Below are 18,875 nucleotides of genomic sequence, written 5' to 3'. Positions count from 1 at the left end.
TTTTTCCACAAAACAACCATTTTCTTGAAAAGTCACACACTTTAAAATTACATTAAAATTTACTCTTAGAAGGAAATTTTGCAGAACAACAGTTTCATTATAGTGCCAATGAGCAAGATGGATATAGATAAAGCATTCAGCATGTTTAGCACAATATGCATAGGACACACAAATCTTCCACCTACATTCTGGTGCAATGTTTCAAAAACCTTGATCTGGAAATGAGTGGAGATCGTGTATAAAACTTTTGTGCCAAATTCGGCCAAAGCAAATGCTACATCCTATCAATCGCTGAAGCTACAGACCATTTCCAACGACTAATGATTTAATTACAGACATCAGATGATGATATTATTATACATATTTTGCGTGCCAAAGTTATAGTGAAGTGGTCCACTTTATAAACGAGAGGTAGGTACTTCAGTTACAGTACCCAAAATTCGATGCAAGAGTCCACCCTGATTACTAATCATTACCACAGATGTAAATATACTACATCTGTGTTATTACCCAATAAACAAAAAATATCTACAACAGACTAAAATAAAATCGTAGAACGATTAATCTACATGTTAAAATCGTGTTTGAGGTTTTCGAAACAATCGCATTAGTGTTGACATCTGTCCGCATAACGGCAATCCATTGTCCTTAGTTCATTACAACAAAAAGCAAATATTTTTCGATACACGCGATTTATTGAACATCTGTACGTCAATTGTTTTCCTGATTTTCATTCTTTTAATAAATCTCAATGAATAGTTATGTTCCGGTCTACATGCGTGGACATAATTATATATACACATACTAATCCAAAGGAAACGCTTGGTCAACAGGTCAAAGTTGAAGCAGGTGCGTGCTGTGATTATTCCATTCAACCGTAGATATAAAAGCGCTTTCATTTAAATTGTTTTATACGAATTTACAATTTAAACCACATAACTTGCATTGTAAATTTTGTATAAATTACAATAGGTACATTTATTTGCATTTTTTTAAAGTTGGACATGACATTAAAACTGTATCATTAGGTGCTACCGTTTCGTTTTCAGCAATCATTTTGTATACTAAAATTCATCGTCTTAAGATTTAGCATGTACTTTTTATTGCTAATTAGTAAAACATATCTTTGATTTGTTGTTTTGTTTTGAATTTACACCCTTATACATGCTTCTAATTTAAGTGTTGCTGCTATTGGGATGGATTAGTGTTAAATACAGCAATTATTCATGTTTGAGTTCTCATTACGAGTAAGAGTAACATAAAATCAAGCAAACAGAAAGGAAGTTGCTACCAATAATCTAAACTAGCCATGAGATGGGTAAATCTCGTATTTGAAGATCCTCTTTAATTTTAATGTCATTTTCTGTTTCAGAAATTTGTTGACGTGGGGAAATTTATTAAAATTCAGATTGTGCGGTATGTCCGGAAATGAAGTTCATTATAGCTATATATAATCGTCCATTTTTGACATTTATTATTTATTTATTTATTTATTGTCCCTCTTGTTCTAGGCCCTCAACACGTAGATCTTTGATACTGTTACGAAGCGCATGGAATGCTGAATTTAAAGCGCATGGAATGTTGAGTTTAAAGCAGGAAATTTATCTTGTGAAGTGATATGGTACAGAGATTGCTTACTTTTACCTGTCAATATTTGGATCTGGTCAAAAACTGCAAGACTTTGATAAAGAATGAATTTTTCTCGCAAAATGAAAAAAAAGGTCCATTATTTATAGCTAGTAGCCTCATCTCGGAACATACTGTACAGTTACTCAAAAAGTCAATAACTAATCAATGAATGTAAAACTTTCTACATGAAGATAGGGAAATTTCGCAAAACTTGGATTGGGACATGCGGAAATAGTCATGCGCTTCGAAATTCGTAACAGTTTATTGTAACCTACACCCTATCCTGCCCCAAAATGTGAACAGACTTTGCTAAATTGTATGAGCTCTGGCACGTATTAGAGTTAGGTGCAAAGTGAGAAATTGCTATGATGTTGCGGATTTTGTAATTTCAAAACCTTGAATAAACCAAAGCAACTATGCTTTTCGCTTTCCCTAAAATATTCAATTATGACAAATAATGTAACCGCAATAATTCATAGTAACCTTTAAAAATGATGAACCGACACAGAAAAGGAACAATTTCTATTATCCCTTAGAATCTTAGATAGTTAGAAATGTTCAGGGAAATGTTTCAATATGCGATGTGGAGATGGCGTAGAGACAGTCCTCATAATCTCCAGTTAAAAAGATCATTGAATCTTCCATGAAATTTTGATCTGTAGATATTAAAGAATAATGAATGTCTATACGTCACGTCGATTTGAAATATTTAACTTTCCAAGGGATAATAATAATTCATGAAAAATGATGCCTGAAAATGGGACTCTTTTTGTTGGCCGTTTGACAGAACGCTTTTATTTGTTTCACGTATAAAGACACTATTGTAGGTACAAGTGCTTGATCAATACTCCGTAATTGACATAATTACAAAGAACTAGAAACCCCTTCCATATTTTTAAGATCTTTAGTCTTCAAAATTCCTACAGCGTCCTTTTTGTTTCATCTGCTGAATTTCGTGATTGGGGGCGAAACAAATACCAATGATAAAGCAACGGTTTTCTAGTAAATTTTCGAAGTATTTCCTGCACCCACTAATTTTTTCCAAAAAAGTTTTAAATAATTTTAAAACTGTCGATATCAATGTGTGCGTATCAAGAGAATCCAAATTTCACATAAAACGTAATATTGCATTGAAAAATAACGCTGGTTGCTATAACTGCAACCAGTTTCTGGTAATGAATTTTCAAAGTGCCTATCCTCTACATCCGCTATTTATTTAAAAAAAGTGAAAACAATTAAAAATATTAAGTACGATACGAATAATGTAGAAAAATTTCACAGATACTCTAAAAATGCAATAAAAAATTCCCATTCAATATAGATTATAAGGTTCAGATCTCTATTTCCGATATTTCCGAAAGTGTCGCCATTTGGAATTTACATGGATCCGTCATTTAGAGTATTTCCATAACCTATACAAATTACCAAAAAGCTCTCAAAGAAAAACGTCCTGTATATAATAGTACCTAGCTATGTAGTTCAAAATGTATGTTTCTTGAGAAATGAGTCTGTTAATGTTAAAAAGGATTGCAACTTGGTTTTAAATATACAACAGGAAATTCTTTAAAACTGTGAATCAGTGATTGATGTAACATTATTGAACTATGACGTCATAGATATTTTAAATGTTAAAAAAGTGACAATCTCTAAAACCGCAAAATGTGCCTTGCTGAATAAAATGATAAAATGTAACAGCGCAACATTTGCATGATAAAGCTCGGATACAGCAAAAACGCTCAGTATAAAATTAAGGTCGATACATCAGCACATAATTTGTATCGAACGGGATCAAATAACTTTTTTTAGGTTTCTAATTTTTGATGAACAGCAGAAAATTATAATTTCTTGCTAAAAACGAGAACAACTCAAAAAAATATGAACACAAATTCCCTCTCTGAATCAAACACAACAGGATATTTCCCATTTTCCAATCGTTTCCAAAATCGGTCGAGTAGATTCGACTGAACTTTGTGTACAAGAATCATGTCGCACGCACATACGACCATACCGACATTTTTTAAAAAAGCACTTTTTTGGACTCCTGAGACATTGAAACGTAAAGATCCGGTGAAATCTCGAAATCGAAATTTGGAGTGATTTCAATAACCTCCCAATTTCTTATTGGTGAGGTTAAAAATTATAAATTTACGTTGTCTGTTATATTACAAGAAAAACTGCGGAGCGTTCGTCTTAGCGCTAGTCTTCTAGTCTTTGAGCAAATGTCCAGGGATACGTTGAGGGTATGCCGTTTTTTCAAAGTTTATAAACAACTTTGTGTAAGTACCATATTCGTATGCAATAATTTTTTTGCACACAATGCAACTTGTTAATATTAATAGCTGAAGTTCTGACAGTGTTTAGTAATTGTTGAGGTGCAGGATGTGCATTTGTTATGTATAAACACCTTTTTTGAATGACTTTTAGAAGGTGAAGCTTTCTGCCACTGATGATTCGAAAAAGGGACCCGAATCCGGGGTTTCGAATCATTAAAAAAGTACAATAAAGTCGTTAAAATAACCAACAAAAACATAAAACCTTCCCCATGCTAATTTATTAGACAAGACGTAAAAGCGACTAGTTTCGACCAACGGTCATCTTCTGGCTATAATATCTGTTACAGATTTATGAAATTTACAGTTAATACCTTGAGGAGATTACAGATTAAAATTTAGACATTCTAGAAGTTATACATATAACAATATTTGAATACAGCATACTGAAACAGCTAGGTTAAGTTATATGATACACAGTTAATTTTTACTTACGGGAAAACGATGGCAATTAAAATTATAACATTATACGTTTTTGTTGGTTATTTTAACGACTTTATTCTACACAACCCCATTTTAAGTTTCATCACACCGTGGATACCTCCGATTCAAAAAGTACAAAACGAACTGAGTATCAAAATCCCTTCTGTGATTCGTATCAATTATTTGAGGATTCGTTCTGACCCTGATTCCTATACAGAGTGACTTATTTTCAGTGTACAGCACATTTTTATTATTTTTTATAAATTTTTACGTAGAAATTGGCACAGAAATAACTTTCTTATCCGCCACAGTTTTTGAGAAATAACACAAGTCTTTAATTTTTTAATTTCTCAATAGTGAAGGTAGTGGTAATCAAAATGATTTCTACGCTAATTATTTCCACCTGAAAATGTAAAACATTGTGTTTGTCATTTTTTAGATATTCCTTAATAATGAAACCAACAGACTTTTAACACGTTGATTACCGATTGTTAACTAGTTTTAACCTGTACCCCAAGAATAGTTTACAAGCTTGTATTTATTTATACACATACCACGCTGTTATGTCGGTGATGGCGATAAAGTTATGATTTCATCGTTACTGTTTGCTACTAGGGCGCTGTATCTATACAGGCATACTAGTGCACCAATTTGGTTCTGGTGAACTTGGTAAATTTTGCTGTTTTTATCGATTATTTTACTTAATGGGTTGGGTATATCTATAAATAAAACTGATTTCTTCCTAAACAGAGCTGGGGAGCAATTGACATTTATCAGTAGGTAGTAACCAAACCACAATAAGTAATTGATTACATGTTATAGGCCCAGTAATTGTAACTTTACTTTTATTTTTTCCTTGTAATAAGAGCTCTAATCTCAGATAAGAGTAAACAAGACTGTGGGTTGTCGCCATGGAGTAGTACACTCCAGAGACGTCCAATGGGAAAAAATTTAGAAAATAGTTTATGGGAGATACTAAGTTTTTGTCGATAATGTAGTACGCCTCTAACATTTTTTTCCGCTATCCCTTCCAAACAAAATCTTACAAAGAAAAATACGCTAACACTTATTTTTATTTTTTATTTATTATATTGATAGCTAAAGTACTGAGAAATTGTATTACGTATACATTTTACCTTTCAGTTTCAAAACGGCGTCTAGTATTCCGAGTCTACGTCGTTAGTATTTTTTCAAAATCGTATTTCAATTTCATAAACACATTCTTTTGACTCAACTAAAACCAATCTTTATCTTTATTGTTGGCGTACGCGATTCTTCAACCCTTAAATTTGACGCCATCATGAGATGTCTAAATGCTCCATCGTATTCTTAAGGAGACGCTGTGGAAGATCAGAAACCACGAAAAAATTTACCATACTTCTATATTTTATAAAGCCTGTTTTTATCCAATCCTATAGACGTTTTTAATTGATATACATGGAGATAATCTTTACCAAATGTACGTAATAATACCGCTTAGACACACAATACGTTTTACAAGTTAGTAAATAAGTTACGTAAGGACTAACCAAATGTTGAATTCACAATCTGTTGTAATACGTATGACACCATTATTTAAAAAAAGTGTTTATTATGCGCGAAGTGACCTCAGAATGAGTGTCCAAGAGTAAAGGAAACAAATGTAATTTTTGCAAACACTTTATGCATCACATTTTAAGGTCAACATTCATCAATATAGGGCGCTTTTCTTGTTTCAGTGAGTAAGGTAGACAAGATAAGAAGTACTAGTAAGGCGATTGTGACTGAAGGAAAATGAAAATATTCGCATAACCATATTGAGTTTGAAAATGAAGCTTTCAACCCTTTACTGCCAAGTCACGCATTTCTATGTGTATCATGTTTTGAAAGGACACGATGGTCTAGTTCCGGTAGATAACATAAGTACAAAGAGCGAATATTAGATCGAATGGCCGAGCTGCATTTCTGCACGATACCACTGTTACTATTGTTGAAATCTTATATACAAATGTCTCCTAAAAACAATGGAATCGTAGTCGAGAAAACGTTTACATATATTATCAAATCATTCCATTTTTTACGTAGGTGAAGAAACAGCGCCATAAATCTTGCATGATCGTAAATAAGTTATCAGTCAAAGTAATAAATATACGAAGTAATTAATGCGATATAAGTAATTTAATACGCTTTTAAGATTACCAATAAAAATGGAAAATACACTTACCAGTTGTAAATAACACAATAGCTTTCAGACACGAATACTCCGCCGAATCGACGTGCAGCGCCTTTAATTTTTCCACTTGTTCCTGAAAAGCCGAGTAAATTGCGTTCACGAAGGAAAATGGTAACATACCTGAAATATTCTAATGTGATCCATAAATTGTACCACCCGATCTGCACACATTGGCGATGCATGAAGTCCAGCTGCAGCTATTAGAGGTGCTACATGTAACGGCATTGAACATTGACTCGCATTTAAGACAAAAAGTTCTGACCACACCAATCGTAACAGTGCCACCTGAAACAAAAATTATACTGTGGCAGAAAAAAAAATGAAACGTACGGCAATAAAAGTAAATGGATCATAGATGCTGAGATTACGATGGAATACGTACGAGTTGACCTCTAACCCAAGATGATGACCCGTTGATTGTGCATAGCATACGGTCTTTTCATTACAAATGTCGACTTATAGTAAACGTAACGGTACGTCTCGCTAATGAAATGCTAATCGAAATAAAGCAAATGACAATTACCTGATCCGTTACTTGAAGGTCGGGAAAGAATGGTATATTTCTCGCCCATTCGACTGCCGAAAACAGTAGGCGAGCAGCTAATTCGCAAATATTGTCAATGCCCATAATGTTGTTCGCTTGGATGCATTGGCCATAGCGACTTGTCGGATAGGGTTCCGCTCGTAATAGTAATGATATATAACTGCTGAGGTACGAATGGTTACTTAACGAAGTCGTTACTGAATCTGAAGAATTTAGAAATTGATTTGGTAATCCAGGTAGCGCAGGTTGAGATGGTGGTACTCTTCCTCGTTGAACGGCTGCAATCATAAGGAAAGAAGTATAAGTCACTGTCCTAATCATGGGAGGGCCTCGTATGGATATATTAAAAACACTGTTTTTAAACAAACTGCCTACGTAGAGGCATCTTTTTAAAGGAAAGTAGTGACTGTAAAGACCCTGATGTACGAGTCACCCAAGGAAGTTAATTAGTCCGAAATGCCCACCTGATCTTTTTCGTTGGGTAAAATATAGAATTTATTCAGAGTTTGGGTACTGTCTTGCGTACTTTAGAGACACAAATCATGACAATTAAGCAGAAGAAATAATTAATTTTATTGCATGCATTTTGAAGTATTTCAACATTAAGTCGTTCACTAAATACAAACATGTTGCCTTGTTTTTTAATGTCTTAATGATTCTCAAACGGTCACCATGATGGAACATTTATTTTGGATAAAACATCACTCCACCAAAACCTCAAAAGTGAACAGTTTTGGGACTATGGATGAGGACCCTAACTGCTAACCTGTCTGGGATAAAAAATTCGTCCAATCGATGGATAATATACAATAAATATACAATAAAATGTAGAATTATCTTCATTTTTACAGGCGATGAGTTTAAAAAAGAACAAAAGTAACAGTCGAAAGATGCGTCCATCAAAAGAAAATTTAATTTGTAAGTGATTAGGTTATCATCCCATTAAAAAATTGACTTTTAATTACTCCCAACTTATACTTATACTATGATTGTAATAGACATCTTTTTCGCAGAATAATAATCTCATGTTATCGCTAAAAATGTTATGATGACATCATGTATAATTTATTCTCGAAATGACAAAGACTTCAATAAAAAAAACATGTTCCATTTTCCGTAATAAGCGGAAATGAAAATATTTTGGTGCAACTGAAAATTTTGGGAAATCGCAGTAAATAGCATGAGTGGTTTCTCAGTTATGGGTAACTGAAGGTCCATGCATCATCCTTTGCGAAGAATTTTATTTCCCATACTGTGTAAGTGTATACTGTATATGTACAGGGTGTAGCATCTAACACTCCTCGGAACATAATTGCTTACCATAAAAGATACTTTGGAGCAGAGTTGTGCACAATTACCGTCGCCATGTTAATAAAATATTTTTCGAATTTTTTTAAAGAAAGGAAATCGCGGCGGAGGCTATGTCTAAGACCTCTTCCTCTTTAACATAATTTTTTTAGGTACTTTATCGAAAAAAGGTAATTTTTGATTTTGATTTTTTTTAATTCCAAATGGTACCCACCTAAAGAAACTATATCTGTGGATAGCCGAAACTACAAAATTTCCACTAAAAAAATTTTAAAATTTCAATTCTTCCAACTCAATTTCTAAAAAATAAAAAATATATGGTTAACGTGTTACTTATTAAAAAAGTGTTGGGTAGATTACTACTAATGTGAAAATGATACACGAACAAAGGGGTTAGCAAATCTAGCATAACCACCACCTGGATCCGCAGGCGCTAAACACCGCCCTTAGGACTTCAGATCATACACTACGAAAAGCCGCATAAATTCTCCCTCGCATATCCTCGACAGTCGTTAGTAGCGTCCTTTAGACCTAATCCTTGAATCCGGAAACCTTTTTCCAAAGTATTCCCGAACGGCACGGCTGTAATGTGCAGAAGCTATCGCCGAGCGGCTACAAAAACATTTTCCAAGAGTTCCACCAAGTTGTCACGAAGGAACTTTAAATAGCTATTGCCGTCTAAGGGTTCCACGAAGAGGTAACGATCTAGAAATGTTTTTCCACTAGGCTATCCCAAACATTCACTGGTCATCTTTGCTGGTAATGCGCAATTCACATGGCATGCGGGTTTTCATCGGTGTAATAATGGAAGTTGAGATGATTGACTGCGCCATTTTTATGGAACTGTCAACTGTTACATAGCCCGGTCGATTGGTATTACCTGCTTGAAAACCCGTTTGGATAAAGGAAATGAAGACTTGAAGTGTGGTTCTGTTTCTCCGAAAATTAAGAACGAAAAGTTCACAGTAGGCCTACTCACTCTATTCCAATGAGGGTGCATAATCAAACAATCAGAGGCTGACCTCAGAAACTTGCTCAAGTATGTACCTACTCGCTTCTTTCCCAACGTCTCTCTTCACAGCAGAAGGAATGCATAAGGGCAGAAAAAAGATTCTGTGCATTTTTTTCCGTCATTTGATGTTGGGTTCTGTTGCATAGGGTTGTTTAGACCAAATCAAGTGAAGGCACTTTCAGGAAGTCTGCCAGAACTACGTGGGTTATGGAGCAATACCATAGTGGGTTATCCTGTTGGAATAGGCTACCAAAGCATCAAAGCAATAACGATATCGTCGTTCTTTACTGCACTTCTCAACCAGCACGATTTCGCCGGCAAAATACAATAACGATTCGGGAGATAGAAATTGAACTCGAGGGGATCCAAGTCAAGCAGGCAGTAGAAGGGCAGACATAATAATTATGGAAACTACTGGCTCAGATGTTGACAAGTATGATAGTGTCATCGTAACAGAGGAAGACATAGATCTTCTGGGGCTACAGGGACAGACGGACGAACCAATAAAAATTAAAAGCTATAAAAGTATCTGGGGATCTTAACTAAAAGTTATAGCGAACAGAGTCGAACGAGCGGATAAAAATACGGACAACCATACCCTGAATAATATGCGCTTGTATAAAAAGTAACGTTTGTATGCAAAATAAGAATATGATGATGTCTGTCATTCTGTTGATCACGTGTCCTAGAAAGGCTCTTGTGAGTATTTTTTTGCATTACTCGACCACGAAAGCTATCTAAACTACACCATTCAGCTTGGTATGATTCAGCTCAGGTAGACACACAGGCTCGTCAGTTGAGCAAGTCTGTGGTTACGGGCTACGAAAAGTACACCCCCACTAAAAATTTATCCCCCTATTCTGCCGTCGACTTCCGATTGTTCCATCAACTCCGGTGTATATTCGATCCGGACCCACATAACTATACAGTAAATGCAAAGTGACGTCTATGAAATGCAAGTGCAACTGCATTTGTGCAATCAATCATGTGGCAAAACGAAAACCAGATAAATTCTGCTGTATCACATAAAAATCGTCTAGAACTCAATTTGTACTTACCAAATGAGTAATTTCCATTTTCTGTTTAAATGTAGTAGGAAAGGCAACATAGGATGATGCTATTACCTATTTTATTGCTATTACCTATTTTATTCAAATTTATTTGGATGTTGTAATCGTATAAAATGATTTCAACAATAATCAGCTCTTTGGTTGATTTGTCTCGCTCAGTAGTCCTATAAATGCAATTGGTCAGAATGTTACGGTAGACAAAGAAGAAATTACCTAGGGCGAGCGTCAGTTCGCTTCAGCTGAACATTGACGAAAATAAACAAAACATCTATAAGAAATGATTGAAATAAATAATAAATTCTTTATTTATTCAACGTTTACGTCAGAAATCACTGGTCGTTAAAAATGTTACCATATTATCTACCCATCCACGGAAAGAGAAATTGCGAAAAGAAATGATGATAGTGTAAAATAAATTGAAGTTGAACTCCGACACCAAGGTTTAGTTGGATAAACGTTCATTAGGAAAATTTAATACCACCATAAATAGTGCTTTCTTTCTTGGCACCGCGAATAAAAGTTTCCTGGATATTACGCTTGAATGTCAAATTGGCTATGCATTAACAATTGGCTGAAAGTGAATGCTTATTTATTATGAATCGACGAAAAAATTGAAAGTTAATTTTCTATAACATCGAGACTTTGCGTTATACAACGTTGTAAAGGTTGTAATAACGAAATAATTAAAAAATAAAAAGTAATCAGCCACTATAGATCAGAATCGGTATTTATTTGAGGGGGAATTCATGACAATAGTATATTATATTAGTATACTTTCTTTTTTGTGGGCGTACGTTTAACATTTATCCGAATTAAAATCGGTATGATTGTTTCGTTGGATTTGGTTGTTGAATTAGCCCAAAATGGATGCGATGTCCCATTTCACACTTTTTGCTATTTACATCAATCTTATCCAACGCGTTTAGGATCATACTAGCGATTACTAATCGAGACTACGATTCCCACATTAGCTAAAGAAACCGATAACATGCTAACCAACTTTCACCCGTAAATATAATTTGAAAACGCGATCTTACATAAGAATCGGTATTGTCTGCAATGGTAGTGCACGGAAAATACGATTTTGCCATCTTAAGTCTTTTCTACTGAAAGGAATATAGCCCGTAATATAAGTTGAAGTATGTCAAAACAAAACTGCATTCCATGGGTGTAACCATTTATACTTTGCAGTAAGAACAAGTTCTACCATTCCATGTCATCTGTTATTCTCTGCAAATTAATTGAAATTGCAGTAAAACATAAACATTTAAATTGTTTAAATGTTATAACCTAACTATCATAATTCTCCATAATTGCAATTATCTAGTGGCGCTATACGGTCATTATTCACAATTTAGCCATAAATTTACTCAAAAAGTCCGACACCAATGACCAACAATTTAACAATTTCTAATAAATTCCTCTGTTTACATAATTTATTAAGTACATTTCATCTTATAAATGAGTACATGCCATTAAAAAAAATTGAAAAGTCGAACACCAATCGCGGCCAATCAATGTTAATTCAAACGTCAGAATTCATATAAATGATGTCAGACAGGCGTAAGCCTTGATTAATGGTCTGTGCGCTACCCTCAGAGATGCTACAATCTTACATATGATTATTATTTCTCCTGCAGAAAACGAATCCCGGTCAGTGTTGTTTTTTAATGCCCAGTACATTTTTTCTTTTAATTTTTTTTTCTTTCATTCATGTCACTCACCTAACTTTAACACAATTCGTTGTTGAGTTACAGAAAAGTGCTAAATTGATTTTTAAAATGAACATAAATTAATCAAACAACACCAGACGACGACTTATTGTAATAATTAGTTGCACAAATAAAGAAAAAAGTAACTAGAACCGAATGTATCAATCAAGCAAAGAATTTTTTGTTCCTAAAGATACATAAAAAGTATTTTTTTCGTTTTGGTTAAAATATGCCACAATTCACTTTATCCTCTTACAGCCCATGGATCTGATCTTTCTATCAGCTCTATATAGCGTTTCACTATAATAAAGGCAAGGTTGTAGAGGTTATCATAGGTCTTCCTATCGGTCCGTTTTGTTTTCTATGAAACGCATAACCTTGTTTTTTAAAAAATAATTTCCCGACCTTCCCCTTGTAGATGTGTAACCTTAACTCCATTTCGATGTTTGTTTTTCATCGTGTTGGGTATAATTGGATAAATTGAAGATGTAGGATCACTGAATACTGATCTATTTTGCCTTCATTTACCTTCAGAACAAAATTGGCATGTTCGACCAAAGAAGATCTTTTGATTTCCGACAACGAATTGTGAAGCAATGGTGGGTAGACTTCGCACAACTCTTATGATCGAAAAAATTGACTTCTTCAGATTTATTAAGAGATCATCGAAAGACCAAATCTTTACCTACTAACACATGTTTGAGATAAAAGTTGTGTAGGCCAGTATACACCAGAACCAGGGGGTAAACACCAGGGGAAGTAATTGTACAGAATGGAGGAAGTTATGAGGAAGTACAGGGAAGTACGGGGAAGTACAGGGAAGTACGGGGAAGTACAGGGAAGTACGGGGAAGTTCGGGGAAGTACTGGAAGTCCAGGGAAGTACGGGGAAGTTCGAGGAAGTACGGGGAAGTAACGAGGAAGTACTCATTTGTTCATATGATGCGTAATGTGACAGAAGGTGACCGGAGAGGTAAAATCTGGTAAACACTTAAAAAGTAATAAAGTAGTTATTTCTGAGTGCATAAATCCCGCCTCGTTCCAAAAAAGTCAACACCTATGATTGTGATTATCTATATAGATACCTAAAATCAAAACCTGTTGTTTCACTACTAGCGCCTGATAACATAATTATTAACCTTTTTTCCACTTGTAAAGCAGGCTTTCTCGCCACTTGTTCAAAGTAGTTAATAATGTGGTCATTATTAACCAGTAGTCAATAATGAGAACTGTCACGCTGTCAATTTTAGAAATCACAACCTGAAATTTCGCTCAATAAACGTTCAGATAAGTTCTCTAAAATGAATAATTGCCACCATCCGCCATTTCAAGAGAAATTACATACAATTATCACATTTCAAAAAAATTCGAACGAAACTACTCTTTGAAAATATCTCAATAGCAGAAGAAAATACGGCCTCCTTGACTGTTACTTCCACCCACGTCCATTCAAAACAAGGAAGTTGATGTCAATATCTCGAAAAGCGCCATTTTGAAAAAAAATTCTATTGAATATCCGTTGAATTTATCCGATCGAATCTTGCAACTTTTATTTGAAACGATTTTCACATTTTTCCAATTACCTACTACGAAACGAATTATTTTTTTCAAAATATCGCATCGGAATATGCATCAACATCAAAGACTACACGTAAACTTTGCCAATTTAACCGAATTTGTAAGTATAATAATAACAAAGATAGCCATGTTATCCTACTCAATTTAAGACACCACGATAGAGAAGTCTATTACGCACCTTACATCCCTCGGCGCAAGCGCCTCAGGGTGTAATCTTCGTGCTTAGGCAATAATACTAGACTTCTCTACCTTGGTATATAATGTACTATTACATAATCACATAAAATATCAATAATATCAACCCCTAACCTAATAATGATTTAAACAGAAATTTTGAAAAATCTTGAATACCTTGAAAACCTTTGATGCTGGGTATAGGGAAATGTGGCATCAAACGACGTAGATCTTCATGTAGATGACGGAAATAAAATATAGGGTGTTCTATTTAAAAGCTATCCACATCCGTTAAAACTGGAAGTGACACAATGATGATAATATTTTCTTTCGATAGATCATGGAAAAATATATTAGTATGCACATTTTCAGATTTCAATTATTAATGGGAGTCGGAATACTTTTAGGTAACGGTTTGCGTGATTACCGATAAATTAGTATCCATCTATAAATTATTGTTCCGTACATATGTTTTCATTATAAAATTTTGGAATAAATGCTGGCAGGACAATTATTTATGTCTTAATTTCTTTCATATTAAAAATTCTTTCAAACCTCATGTAAATACAAAGGTAAATATTAAATAGGTAAGTGTGAAAATAAATAATGATTAACACTTATCTAATTTTTCATTTCATGTATAGTATGCATTTCACATCCATTCGCATGTGTAATGCATTTTCGTGGACACGTTATAAGCGTTACTACGTATAACACTCAAGAAGCAAATCTAAAGTCTATATCAATGTCTACTTACAGTAGAATTTCGGGAAAGTACAAGGGAAGTTTGGGGGAAGTACAAGGAAGTACGGGGAAGTACTGGGAAGTACGGGGAAGTATGAGGAAGTAAAGGGAAGTACGGGGAAGTATAGTGAAGTTAAGAGGAAGTACTGGAGGACTTCCCCCGAAGGGGAAGTATTGTACAAATTTTAGGTCTGGTGATTACCCCCTGACCAGAACTGATCAGCACTCCATCATTAAATCCTCCCAAATATTTTTCGTTATCGAAATAGTTAAGGAGACACTAAGTATTAAATATTCTCCAAATTTTTCTTGTTGCAAGGTTCAATACTATAACGCATTATAAAGTTTCATAACCATTGAAAAGATATATAATCGACATTTAAAGCAAAATATTAAACTCCTTATAGACTATTTCCTAAGAGCACTAAGAAAAAAGGGGGTGGTGGCGATAAGATACGTGTGAGGAATAGGAGAGATCACTTTATAACAAGAAAATACCTGTTCGATGCAATAGTGAGAGGGGTGGAAGGGATGAACAAGAAGGAATACAAAGACACCGAATTGTATTTTAGACGAGAGAACGTGGAGAAGATAAGGATAGCGTTGGGACGCAGGGCGTGGGCTCGACGAGAGGAAGAGAATTGGCAAAGAATACTTGACAATGAGGATGCACGTAAAAGGAATGTGAGACGAAATACGAAAAAAATACTTATGAAAGGAATGGATACGGACGGACAGATCGAAAGAGGGAGAGGAATAGGAGAAAGGATGGAAGAAGAAGAAAGAAAATGTAGAACCTATGGGGAGGAAGAAGGGGACATCTAACACATGCTATGGAATTACAAGGAGGTGAAAAGGATTAGGGAGAAGCAGGAGTAATGTTCTAAAATTCATTTTAGATTTTTTTGTTATAATTTAAATTGTACGAAGTTTTGTAATTGTGGCAAAGTTGATTGATTGATTATAGACTATTTCCTACTTCCGATGTCTCTTTGAAGTTCAAGTTCAAAAACAAATAACATTTTTTTAATTTATTGTTACAGTGCTAGATATTTCCTCAAGACTTCTGAAAGTATCTATAATAAAATGGAGTAATCCTTCTATACACCTATTTTCCTAATAGGAATTACGTCTAGTGTGGGATGCCGGGGGTGAGAAGGGCATTAGGCGAGAGTATCACCGAAAGATCAGTGGAAACAATTGAAGAGCAATACTAAGTGCATCTAATCATTGTTCCTCCTCTCCCCTAGAGCAACTTTGGGAGATGGATGGCGTATCACATGACATATAAATGTCAGAAACTTGCAAGAGATTTTTAACATTTTTAACCTGTCATACATGGGTACTTTTTCAACTGTTCTTCCGTTTAGTGACTTGTATTTTTGATGATGCATTATGCTATAATCACCCGCATCTTTTCTGAAAGAGAAAGGCAATTAATTCCATTTGAAACAGGTTGTGCATTCATTAGCAGACTTTCGGTATGTTTCAAATACGCTACAATTTTACTGGCAGTTTTTTATCATACCATGCAGGCAGTAGAATTGCACTTCGAAAATACAGACTTAGAGGTGGTATATTACGCTCCAAACAATTTTTTGCAACACTACTGTTGTGTGTAGGGTATGTCAAGTGCGAAAAGTTTATGAATGTATTAGAACATTAACCGGTTGTAAAACAACTTCGCGGAGAAGTTACTTTCAATTCCCTCATAATGTTGTAATGCATAGATTTAGTAATGACGGGGTTTTCGGATTAAAATTTCTGTACGCGTCGAACAGGTCTAATACGATTTACATTAATTTCGCCAATACATACTATACAAAAATAAAAAATTTCATGGATGTAGATTCGTATCAGCTTTGTTTATTTACCGTGTGTCATTATTTTTACGTAATAAACAAGGTTCTAGTAGTTAATAAACTTGGCGGTATTGTTCAGGAAGAGGACGTTGTCCCGACAACGATTGTGGTGAATACTGGTTACAATTAGAATGAAAGCAAAACAGTTTTCATAAGGAGTAAGGATCCCAAAAAGAACATGACAGGCTAATTGTAAATGTAGGTAAAACTTTTATGTTTGTACATGGAATTTGTATTATAATTCTGTACTCTGAAGTTGCTAAGCCGAGTGAGGCTATCGTGGGAAATGACCTTACCTGACCCTGACCTCGAACCAAGACCAAGCATGTAGCAAGAGATGGGACCACAATCAAATACCGTGAAGAATAAAGAACTGAAATTGTTAAAAGTGTGGGTGTCTTCGTAAATTGTTGCATTACTTGTTTCTAATTTCTTTTAATTCGGGTCATCAATATTCGGTAAATCGTTTACTTAATGCGTTTTATTCCTTAACAGATTTTATTGACACCATTATTACTAATAGAAACGAAGTACCCGTATGTGTCACGAAAGATTAGCCTCTGGAATCTTTAATTGATTGATTCTACTTCAAACGTTTTATAACTTCTAATGATTTGTTATTAAATTCGTATTTTGATTAAGCGTGTACCTTACTTATATTGATTATATAAGTATATATAAGATCGTTTACCTACAAATCGCGAGTGGCCATCATTCCAGAACAATAACCTAAATTTGCATGCATTTGAATTACAATACAAAAAGCCCATAAAACGTCCATTCGTTCTGTTAAGCATTAAGTCACCTTAACTTACGTTTTACGTGAACCGTGTATCTTTCACAATGCAATGATAGATTTGCCATAATCATTTGTGGAATATTAATTATATTAACTGAGATGTGCTAAAATCAACCTCATTATTTCAACTCGGCAACTACCACATACTGAAAAAAAGGTGTATATTGCACACTTTTACTTAAAAAAAACCGAGTGTGGGGATAGGATCTTTCTCTTAGGGGGTAATCGGACCTTCACACACTTCAGCCCCATGAAACGTGCCGCAAGACCGCGCACACCATTTGCTTCATAAATTGCGCTTTCTTATAGAGAGTGCCCAAAAAGTATGGAATATCCTATACATCTCTATAAATGTTTTAAGTAACTATTTGAGATTTTTTCTTCGCACTATAAACTGATGTTTATTTATTATTTGTGTGAAAAAAACAGTGCAGTGAATGCTTGTAATAATAATCTATGTACACAGGCACTGGCCAATCAATTGTTTTAACAAAACTGCCAATCGTGGACATCTAGAGTAATATACAAAAGTAACATTCTGAGAACGTTTTTTAACACAAGTCCTGGTGAAAAGCTATTCGGATATTACATTCTTGAGCACAAAAAGTTGTAAACTGCTTTTACGTAAAGCATTGTTGTATTTAGTAAATTAATTTCTGGATAAAGCTCCGTCATAAACGCACATATAGAGATAGAGATTGCTTTTATTCCAGGTGGCAAACGATCAAACGCCAAAAAACTCAAAACGCTCAAATCTTTTCCCATTACAATTAATCTATGGCCCCTGGTTGGTATGGTACGAAATATTAAAAATAAAATATTTATCAAAGAAGAATACGAAGAGTCAATGATCAAAATAAAAACAGAAAAGGATCTTTGGAGGGCGATAAACAGAGGAAAAAAGAAAAAAGAACAAATAGGAGGGAAATGCAATTGGAGGAATCGAAACAACATTTTGTCAGGTTACTACTACAACAGGAAAAAGTTGAGGCTATGGAAGATGTAGGAAGAGAGAAGATTGGAGGAGATGATATAACAATTAAAAAGACTGAGGAAAGGGAAAACGACAGGAAGAGACGAGATAGGTAATAACGCTTGGATTCTAGCCACAGACAAGGTCAAGGAACGGATGAGAAAACTAATAAAGAAAGTATGGAAAGGAGGGGGTTTACTCGAAGAATGGAAGGAGTAATTGTGCCGATCTTCAAAAGAGGAACAAAGATTGCGTGGGAAACTAAAGGGTAATTACTATAATGACTATATGGCGTATAGAATCTATGCAATGATACTGAACGAGAGATAGAAATGGGGGAGAAGAGGATGTTGGACGTCAAATGGGCTGTTCAGAAAAGGGAGGGAATTAGAAAAAAACGGGCGCGTTTTTCATGCACTTAAAAGGTGTGTTTGACAAGGTGGAACGGGAGAAAGTATAGAAAATGATGGAAGGTGGGAACTATGTGGAGAGACAAGATTAAGGGT

General features: G+C 34.7%; 1 protein-coding gene and 1 long non-coding RNA gene across 3 annotated transcripts in view; both read right to left on the bottom strand.

Moving 5' to 3' along the window:
• Positions 1-18,875, bottom strand: part of LOC116165337 (steroid receptor seven-up, isoforms B/C) — a 67,590-nt gene that overhangs the window by 34,816 nt on the left and 13,899 nt on the right. For both annotated transcript variants that reach the window (XM_031479683.1, XM_031479684.1), the window contains exons 3-5: positions 7,118-7,416; positions 6,715-6,879; positions 6,586-6,667 (exon numbers count right to left, since the gene is read on the bottom strand). In XM_031479683.1, the coding sequence (XP_031335543.1) occupies positions 6,586-6,667; positions 6,715-6,879; positions 7,118-7,416 (546 nt within the window). The remainder of the gene's footprint in view (positions 1-6,585; positions 6,668-6,714; positions 6,880-7,117; positions 7,417-18,875) is intronic.
• On the bottom strand, positions 10,599-12,580 carry LOC116165338. The gene is made up of 3 exons (XR_004144132.1): positions 12,253-12,580; positions 10,742-10,796; positions 10,599-10,692 (listed from the first exon to the last, which is right to left on the bottom strand). It is a non-coding gene; the product is annotated as an uncharacterized LOC116165338 (long non-coding RNA).

This window comes from Photinus pyralis, unplaced genomic scaffold (genome assembly GCF_008802855.1).
Source record: "Photinus pyralis isolate 1611_PpyrPB1 unplaced genomic scaffold, Ppyr1.3 Ppyr1.4_LG3a, whole genome shotgun sequence".
NCBI lineage: Eukaryota > Metazoa > Arthropoda > Insecta > Coleoptera > Lampyridae > Photinus > Photinus pyralis.
This window is presented reverse-complemented; position numbering and strand designations above follow the sequence as displayed.